We start from the raw sequence: 10,680 nt of genomic DNA, 5'->3' as shown, positions 1-10,680 counted from the left end.
GTGGACTCACAAAGTCGAATTACTGTCCTTAGTGTGGACACACACGTTCGACTTTGCAATATCGATTCCAAATATTCGATTTAAGTAAAATCGAACTACTCTCGTAGTGTAGACAAGGCCTAAGAGGCACCCCAGGATGAAGAGTTAAGGGGACTCAGCATTTCAGTAGTTCAGGTTGTACCCCGTGAATGTCATACTACGTTCACCACTTGCCTGTGTATTTACATAGTTTTTTGCAGCAATGCAATGAGTTCCAGAGCAAGCACACTATATTCTCTCAAATGAGGCAAAACCCAGAAAAAGTGTATAACACACACTGCGCCAGTGCCCACAAAAAAATGTAAGTAAATAATGATAGAGCGGGTGGAATGTTTTAGTTTAACGTGTAAGTTCCACCACTGTTGAATAGTTAGCAGTTTTAACTAGGATGATATTAAGTTTTTATTCATATGACATGGCAACAGCAAGATCTACTCCGATCCTTGCCAATCATACTCAATGGAACACTAACCTCAAAGGAATTTATTTCACTGGACAGGAAGAAGGTTCTTTTCCTTAATGAAGAGGGTAGGGTAAACTAAATCCTACTCTCAGACCATACATTCTGTGTAGCACTGTATTTTAATAGCTTTTCCGGTCAATGGAATATTAAGGTCAAGTTGGCTGAGGACCTACGGTCTCTATTTTTCTAAATAAATGATCCATTAAACATTGTTAAGAAGAAACACTCAAAAATTACTTAAGATAACTGCATCCCATTATCAGATGTAGTCATGAATATTATTAACAATTTGCTATTTTATTAATTAACCCATTAGAATCTTCACTTGAAATGAAACAGAAGAAAAACAAAGGAGCAAAAGAATAGATTTTCTTTATACTTATTTGCTTAAGTTGAGCTTTACAGAAGTATATCTTTTCAGATGAAGATAGACTAAAATATACAGAGAGATAGAAAAGACTGACTGTCTACTTTATAAAGGCAACAAATGAGATAAAAATACATAGAATAATTAATGGCATAAAGAAGACAAATCAGGAGCATCTGTTCCACTTGCCTCAAAGGAACAAGGGAACAACCCATGAAATTAAAGGGTGGCAAATTCAAAAATCGATAAAAGGAAACACTTTTTCATACAAAAACAAGGAGTCTGGTGGCACCTTAAAGACTAACAGACTAACTTTTTCATAAAGTGTGTAATTTGACTGGATTTCATTGCCACAGGAATTCCTTCAGGGCAAGAACTTAGAAAGATTCAAAAAAGGATTGGACATTTATATGGCTATCAAGAATAGAAATTAACATACTAAATTTTGGAAGGAATACTAAACCTCATACTTTAGGGCGTAAGCCACTCTCTAACAATTAGCCATCAGGAAGAGACCCAATATGGGGGGCAGATTATCACACATCTGCTTACTGTAGGGTTCCTACACCTTCCTCTGAAGCATCTGGTGCTGGCAACTGTCTGAGACAGAGTAATGACCTACCTTTGCCTACCAGGGGTCTGATCTAGTGTACCAATTTCTTTCTTCCTATGTTTGCATAACAGAAGTTCAATTCTGCTATGGCTATCTTTTCTTGGCCACCCCACACAGGAATGTTTAACTTTATGCTTTATCTCACTAACTCTGTTTGCAAAAGGGAGCTCTTTTGAATCATCCTGGGAAAGGACGTGTCCTTGTGTTATTACTTTTAAGCATACTGATTATGTTTATACTGTATTAATATAACTCACTTTAGCTTAACCAAGCATATAATTAATTTTGATTCCCTAGCACAGCGATGGTTATTGTGTGTTTCATAAGATGCATTTTTTTGCACTGAGCTATCCCACAGTGTACCATTGTGACCGCTCTGAACAGCAATCTGAACTCGGATGCACTGGCCAGGTAGACAGGAAAAGCCCTGCAAACTTTTGAATTTCATTTCCTGTTTGCCCAGCATAGAGTGCTGATCAGCACAGGTGACCATGCAGAGCTCATCAGCACAGCCAGAATCAAAAAAGAGCTCCAGCATGGACCGTACGGGAGATACTGAATCTGAACTCTGTATGCGGAGAGGAATCTGTTCTATCAGAACTCTGATCCAAAAGACGAAATGCCAAAACATTTGACAAAATCTCCAAGGTCATGATGGACAGAGGCCACAACAAGGACAGTGCTGTGTGACACTTAAGGAGCTGAGACAAGCGTACCAGAAAGCCAAAGAATCAAATGGATGCTCACGGAGGGAGGGGCGACTGACCACTGTAGCTATCCCACAGTTCCCGCACTCTCCGAAAACCATTTGAATTCTGGGTTGAGCTCCCAATGCCTGAAGGGTCAAAACATTGTCGCAGGTGGTTCAGGGTATATGTCATCAGCCCCCCCACCCTCCTCTGTGAAAGCAAAGGGAAAAAAATAATTTCTCGCCTTTTTTCATTGTCATCGTATGTCTACTGGATGCTGCTGGCAGACACGGTGCTGCAGCGCTACACAGCAGCATCCCCTTGTCTTGCCTTGCGGACAGCAGACGGTGCAGTATGACTGGTAACCGTCGTCGTCGTCCCGGGGGTGCTCCTGACTGGCCTCGGTGAGGTCAGTCAGGGGGGCCTGGGCAGACATGGGTGCTCCTGGCTGGCCTTGGTGAGGTCGGTCGGGGGCGCCTGGACAAAAATGGGAATGACTCCAGATCATTCTCTTCTTTAAGTTTTGTGTAATGGAGATTCAGTCCTGCCTGGAATATCATGCCAGTTGGCGGCTTCTGCCTCAGGCTGCTCTCCCAGTCAGCAGCACCGCGCCGTCGCACCTACCCCAGCCTACCTCTTGCTCCCAGGGCTCACAATCAAATACTTAGACCTCTACATTTTGCTGCAAATAAAAAAATAAAGCTGCCGTTTAGAACTGTCCTCCAACATACATATCCCGAGACATTTTGTATTTTACCAGTGTCAACCAAAGGCCCACCCACAAATGGAGATTCAGTCCTGCCTGTGCTTCTATCCTAGTGCTTATCACAGATTCCCGTTTTCAGCTATAGGCTGAGCAAGTGCAGAATGGTGGTTCACTCGACTTCGCTGTAAGCCAACCGCCCTCCCCTCCCCCCTTTGATCTCTGCTTGCAGAGGCAATAAAGTCAGTGTTGTTTCAAATTCATGCATTCTTTATTACTTCATCACACAAATGGGGGGATATCTGCCAAGGTAGCCCGGGAGGGGTGGGGAAGGAGGGAAGCAACGGGTGGGGTTGTTGTATGGGCACCCCCTAGAATGGCATGCAGCTCATCATTTCTGCGGGATGTCTGGGGCTCTGACCCGGAGTGGCCGTTTGCCTCTCTGGTTCTTTAGTAGGCTTGCCTGATATTCTAGGCAGGACTGACTCTCCATTAGACAAAACTTAAAGAAGAGAATGACCTGGGGAGTCATTCCCATTTTTGTCCAGGCGCCCCCGACCGACCTCACCGAGGCTGGCCAGGAGCACCCATGACAGCAGCAGACGGTACAGTACGACTGGTAACTGTCTTTGCCAATTTGCAAAGCAGCAGACGGTACAGTATGGCTGGTAACCATCTTTGCTAACTCTGAAGTACCGCGTCTGTCAGCAGCATCCAGTAGACATACGGTGACAGTGAAAAAAGGCTGAACGGGCTCCATGGTTGCCGTGCTATGGGTCTGCCCGGGCAATCCAGGGAAAAGGGCGCGAAATGATTGTCTGCCGTTGCTTTCACGGAGGGAGGATTGACTGATGACATTTACCCATAACCACCTGCGACAAATTTTTGGCCCCATCAGGCATTGGGAGCTCAACCCATAATTCCAATGGGCGGGGGAGACTGCGGGAACTATGGGATAGCTCTGACGGTAGCCTCAGTACATGGACGCACACCGCCGAATTAATGTGCTTAGTGTGGCTGCATGTACTCGACTTTATACAATCTGTTGCCAAAAATCGAATTCTGTAAAATCGGAGTAATCCCGTAGTGTAGACATACCCTCACTATGGAACAGCCGCTGCTATTTCATAATATTTTTAAAAACTTACTTTGTCTCCCTTTCTGCTCTGACATCAGCTAACCGTTCCTGGCTTCATTCTACTCTCTCTGCTTTCCTCTATCATGTCCCCTCTTATGACTCTCCCTTCTAAATATATAGCTCCAGGTTTTTCATTCTCTCCATGAATGAAAGTCTCTCCCTGCCTGTAAGAGGTTTTGTCAGCGTTCATTTGGGATAATGTGTGTAACACAATTGATGGGTGCACCACTTGTGAATAAACGCAGCCACCTCAAACACATGCCAATACAGCCTCTATACTATATAATGTATTTTTTACACACACACACACACACACACACACACACACACACACACACACACACACACACACACACACACCTATAGCCAGATAGAATAAAAGATGGTGTGAGGGCACATTAAACATTTTATTGACTTCTACTTGGGTTGACCATATTACCCACGAGCTGTGAAGCCACTACATTCTAGGTAGGGAAAGAATATATGAAGATAGTATAAAGTTTTGGTTGGCACAACTTTAAGATGATCATATAACTCCTTTCTGACACAGGTACAAGCTATAAATAAATGGCAATAAGAAATAAATAGCACTCCATATTAATATATATTTTCTTCATGACTCTTATTTTGTTTTCTATGTCTTTTGGATTTTTTTTTAACCACTGAAGGGTTTCTGAAGTTATACTTTGATAAAAGCAGTGAGCAACTATGTGGATTATAAAACTAAGACACCTATATGGATTTCAAACCTTAACTATTACTACAACTGTTTGTAAGATAATGATAACTGTGTTTTTCAGCAACTTTCAGTGTTTTCTAATAGCCCATCGACTTCAGTAGGGCCAGAATTTCATCCATTCAGTGGGATTGTTTCCATTGATTTAAATGTGTTTTGGATCAAATCCTAATAGCCTTTTCAGAGGCAAACTGTATCTTTTATCTCACAGTATACACTACGGTGTGATCAGATGCAGGGCATTAAAAGGTCTAATTTACAGGGAGACTGAATAGTTTACAAATTTAAAACAAAAGTATTACTGTGTGTATATTGACGTATCTATTTATTTGTGTACTTTTATAATATTTAAATCAAAAAGTAATGTTTAATAGAGGCATATACTGAAAATGGTTCCTAACTGCTCACTGTGGTCAGCTTTGTACCTAATCTAGGGGGGCAAAAAGCAATTAATGTGTAACACAGTCTTCAGTCATTACCAGGGCCGGCTCCAGGGTTTTGGCCGCCCCAAGCAGCCAAAAAAAAAAAAAAAAAAAAAAAAAGAGCCGCGATCGTGATCTGCAGCGGCAATTCGGTGGGAGGTCCTTCACTCCGAGCGGGAGTGAGGGACTGTCCGCCGAATTGCCACCGAATAGCTGGACCTGCTGCCCCTCTCTGGAGCGGCCGCCCCAAGCACCTGCTTGCCAGGCTAGTGCCTGGAGCCGGCCCTGGTCATTACATTAATGAACAGCTGTTATACTGAGCACGAGCAAATGAAAACATTTTCACTCATCCAACCTGAAACAGGAAGAAATTGTAAGTAAGCTCTTTGCCTCGAATATTTAGAGATTTGCTAAAGATGTAATAAATTTATACTTTCCTGCTAGATTGAGAGTTTTGGACCAGAGTAAAAATAAAAATTGCCCACTTCTGTTCCAAGAAAGATAAACGAAGTGTAGAGGAAAGGGTCACAAAAACAGGTGGAGAGGTCAAAGCGGTGACTCTCTTATTAACTCTGTATTGTGTGTACCAACACAATACAACGTGTTGATTTACATATAACTGTCCACTATTGGCTCTCTAAACTCACCATCATTTATTCAGTTAATTTCTTCTAGGTAACATAGAAGAAGTGATCTGAATGCAAAGTGGAGAGTGCCCTTCCAGACCAGCTCAGGAAAGTAACCACTGGGAGCAGTGTGGAAGACAGCATGAAGACACTTGTGGGAGAAGCAGACAAATAGGATGTCGAGCCTGGTGTCATTGGCAGAGAGGGCAGGAAGGCAACATGAAAAGCATAAGATAATGTTTGTTTTCCTCATTACATTATGGGTCACAGTCTATCATGAAAGTACACTAACCCCTATCAGATATCCATGATTAATGGGTACAGGACAAAACAGAAAGCTGAACTGTAGGGACACTTTATAAATAATTTTCTCTAGCAACGGATTGTCACTGGTGATCAGAAATAGAAAGTTTTTCACAGTACTCACTCCCCTGGTAACCAAATCAGCAACACAGAATTCTCTCCAACTGCTTACCTCTTTTGCACTTTTAATTTTGGCCAGGAATGTGTACAACTCCATTGTTTCAGCAAATAGTGCCCGACATACTGCCTGATAGTGGTTTGGTGCCTCTGATCGGGTTGGTAGATGGGCAGCACACAACTAGGGAGGAAAATAAAAATTGTTATATATAGACACATACACCACTGCTTTTACTAACACAACACAGCTAGGAACCCACTGTACTTACAGTGTAGCATGCAAATGTTCCCTGTACACATTCATGTCAATTTATTTTTTTAACCAATGACAGTTTCTACTATACATTGTTTTCAAGATTCTGTAACGTAAAATAGAGATGCAACACAATATTTAGAGGACAAGAAATCCTGTATGTGAGACACTTAATTTCAGGCAGGAATTAAAGTACATTTCTTTACTTTTCTGCTGTCTTTTCATTTTTGTAGGAAAAGTTCTATGAGTGAAGGAGAGATTAGGAGACATTCAAAAGTATGCCACCACTTCCTGGAAAACTTTGAAACACAGTCTACCTGGAGGCAATTTCCCTTTTATATTATTTTTCTTCCCTTCCCTTTTAAAAATAAAATACATAGGATATTTAACTGAAAATGGGATTGTTGATCCTCAGACTTTTTCCCTTCCAAGTTCATAGTTCTTAGTTTATAATATCATAATTGTCTTCATAGCAACACACTGATTGCACAAAGAGGACTACAACATTAAGCAAGCATCAAGACAAGATGATCAAAGAAACAAATATGTTGTTCCTACACAAATGATGTTCCTAGTAATAAAGAAAGAAGAAAGAAAAACAGTGTATTTTACTTTAGCATAATTGTTTCTAAATAGAATGTTTTTCAGAGTTTTCTATCAGATGTCAGGAGCTTTCTAAAGTGAAAGCATTTTAACTCAATTGTTAAGAAAAAAAAAGAAAAAAAATAGAGTTCCCTAACGAAACAATGTAAAGGGCCAAATTTTGAAAAGATTTACATGATAGTCTAATATAGAGTTTGGGTGTAAACTGGTCAGAAAATAGAAGATGAAATTCTCAGTAAGCCTATTCCTAATGGTTCGCATGGTTTAAAAGGAGGTTGTGAAAAAGTTGTGTGGCTACGATTTAAGTTAGTGGACGTTTGCTGTGATGCCAGTCTAACATTCCCAGAAGCGCACACAATTTGATAAAAATAAATAAATAGTAAGCTATGAACTGACAGATCTATCAACTCTGAAACACTCGGGAAGACCTCTTGAATTACTGAGGGCTAAATTGTGCTTCTAGACTTACATATACAATTACCATCAAGATTAATAGAAACTGACAGGGATTTCCCTAATCCCCCCCTCGGAAGGGTTACACTCCCCCTGAATTTCCCCCACATCCCCCCCAAGTTTTGTGAACTAGTTACATGCAGTGTTGCCAAGTTACTGATTGTTTGGAAATCTGAATTGAAATTGAAACACTAATACACAGTTTAAAAGCATATACAGTGTATGATAAAATACATGCATCTGAAAAAGTATAATAGATTTGAAAAGTATGAACATAGACTAGCTTCCTTATACAGCTGTTTTTTATGACAATATCAGTGCATTCATTTCGGTGATGTTGGCCAACCTAATACTTTCAAATTATGATTTGTAAGCAAAGTCTAAATGAGCTCTCCCTGACAGCTAGTGATGAGCTGGGGGAGAAAGGCTTCAGGACCAGATTGTATTTACATTCACACCTAATCGACTTAGGTATTGAGCAAACAGAGCTGTGTTGACCAAGTGATAGCTTTTGGCTGGGTTTGGGTTACAAATCACTTGAATGGGGAGGTAGTAGAACTGTATTTAGCCTGTACTGATTGAGGGCATAAAGAGAGAGGGTGGGAACAGGTGTTTTGCTTGATGGTCTGCCTGGGTCACAAGTACTATTTGACCTGCCCCTCTCCACTGGTTAAAGACAGAGTTGATTAGGCTCCATAGATAGTCTGTTTTGTTTAGTGACTACAACAGCTGAAATCACTGATAATCGGGTCTAAGTGCTTAGACCTGCTGTGGGACAGTGTTTCTGTGGAAGAGACAGCCCAGTCTGCACTAGCAGCAAGGTTCCCCCACTGAGAGCTCAGCTGAAATCACTGAGAGCTGGGTGGAACCTTAAGAGACCAACTCGCAGAGGTCACAGTGGCAGGTGGCAGCAGAAGGTGACGGCGCAGGGCCATTGGCAACAGAGCAATGGAGTGAACGGTGGCACAATGAACAACCGTGGCCAGAACGAACAGTGAACAGCTGGAGGAACGAGCAAGGTGCCTTCTTGCCCCCCACCTGGGAGGTGAACTCATGTGAGAGCACCTCTGAACTCTGAGTCTCTGCTTTCTGAGGACAACACCGGTGAGTGGGGTGCGGTAAAGGGAAAAGTGAGGGGCATGTTAAATAAACGTTTGTTTGTTGGACTATATTTTAGTGACTTTGCTCCAGAATGCTAGATTTGTGACTGGGAATGGAAACTAGTAGGCCAAGATTTTTAAAATGCATTATTTGCCAAGGTTGTTATCTCACATCGTTGCTATCTTGAGAGGTCATTATGTTGGGGAGTTTCTGTACTAAACATTTTTATTATTACAAATAATTTTTACATAAGAATGGCCATACTGGGTCAGACCAATGGTCCATATAGCCCAGTATCCTGTCTTCCAACAGTGGCCAAGGCCAGGTGCTTCAGAGGGAATGAACAGAACAGGTAATCATTGAGTGATCCATCCCGTGTTGCCCATTCTCAGCTTCTGGCAAACAGGCTAGGGACACTCAGAGCACGGTGTTGCATTCCTCCCCATCTGGCTAATAGCCACAGAGGGACCTATTCTCCAAGAATTTATCTAGTTCTTTTTTTAATCCTGTTACAGTTTTGGTCTTCACCACATCCCCTGGCAAAGAGTTCCAGGGGTTGACTTTATGTTGTGTGAAGAAGTACTTCCTTTTGTTTGTTTTTTAAACCTGCTGCCTATTAATTTCATTTGGTGACTGCTAGTTCTTGTGTTATGAGAAGGATTAAATAACATTTCCTTATTCACTTCCTTCACACCAGTCAAGATTTTATAGACCTCTATCATAGCCCTCCTTAGTTGTCTCTTTTCCAAGCTGAGAAGTCCCAGTCATTTTAATCTCGCCTCCTGTTTCATACCCCTAAATATTTTAGTTGCCCAATAACTATTTTAGTTTAGTTATTGTATCTTTTCCAATTCCAATATATCTTTTTGGGGATGGGGTGACCAGATCTGCACACAGTATTCAAGGTGTACACGTACCATGAATTTATATAGACGCAATATGATATTTTCTATCTTATTATCTATCCCTTTCTTAATGATTCCCAACATTCTGTTTGCTTTTTTGACTGCCGCTGCACATTGAGTGGATATTTTCAGAGAACCATCCACAATGACTCCAACATCTTTCTTGAGTGTTAACAGCTAATTTAGACCTCATCATTTTGTATATATAGTTGAGATTATGTTTTCCAGTGTGCATTGCTTTGCATTTATCAACATTGAATTTCATCTGCCATTTTGTTGCCCAGTCACCCAGTTTTGTGAGATCCCTTGTGACTCTTCGCAGTCTGCTTTAGACTTCGCTATCTTGAATAGTTTTGTATCATCTGCAAATTTTGCCACCCCACTGTTTACCCATTTTTCCAGATCATTTATGAATATGTTGAACAGTAGTGGTCCCAGTACCAATCCCTCAGGGATACCACTATTTATCTCTCTCCATTCTGAAAACTGATAATTTATTCCTACCCTTTGTTCCCCATCTTTTAACCAGTTACTGATCCATGAGAGGACTTCCCTCTTATCCCATGATGGCTTACTTTTCAAAAGTCAATTTAAATAAATTTAAAACAAATATATGTTTGTTTTAGAAATCTAGAACTGTTATGCGTTTTGGTGTAATTTGCATTATCCTTATGTTAAATCTGCATTATCCTAACAAAACATTTAATTTATTCATCTCTCTTTTATATGTTGCAGCTCAAAGAGAAAATGAAAAGACAAAAAACAATGCAACAACTTTTCCACTCAAAGGCCTCAAAAACCAATCAAGGTGAAGAACACATCAAGAACCAAGAATATATCAACATGTCATTTGAAGGTTCAAGTGGTGTATCTACATCTGACCAGCCCGAAACACAAATACAGCTGCCTACTGAAGAAACAGTGTCTCCAAAACCTTAAGGCAGTTCCCGATGTTTGTCAGTCAAAGTGTTCACATTTATTGAAGTTACAAAAGATGGCTACTGGTGCACCTCTTGCAAAAAAGCTTACGAAGAAGGAAAGCTTTCCAATGCTATAACTGGTAAAAGTGGAGGAACTTGGTTTGTCAGATCGATCAACAAAGCCAATGCTGACAAACTACATGAAAAGACTGCAAAACACCAGGCCTCT

The 10,680-nt window shown here is 41.0% G+C and overlaps 1 protein-coding gene across 1 annotated transcript in view; it reads right to left on the bottom strand.

Moving 5' to 3' along the window:
• Nucleotides 1–10,680, bottom strand: part of SPIRE1 (spire type actin nucleation factor 1) — a gene marked incomplete in the record, with an annotated part of 193,860 nt that overhangs the window by 63,979 nt on the left and 119,201 nt on the right. The window contains 1 exon segment of the mRNA XM_034762583.1: nt 6,272–6,397. Coding sequence (XP_034618474.1) covers nt 6,272–6,397 — 126 coding nt within the window.

This window comes from Trachemys scripta, chromosome 2, assembly GCF_013100865.1.
Source record: "Trachemys scripta elegans isolate TJP31775 chromosome 2, CAS_Tse_1.0, whole genome shotgun sequence".
NCBI lineage: Eukaryota > Metazoa > Chordata > Testudines > Emydidae > Trachemys > Trachemys scripta.
Note: the sequence above shows the minus strand (reverse complement) of the source record. Positions and strands in the feature narration are given on the sequence as shown.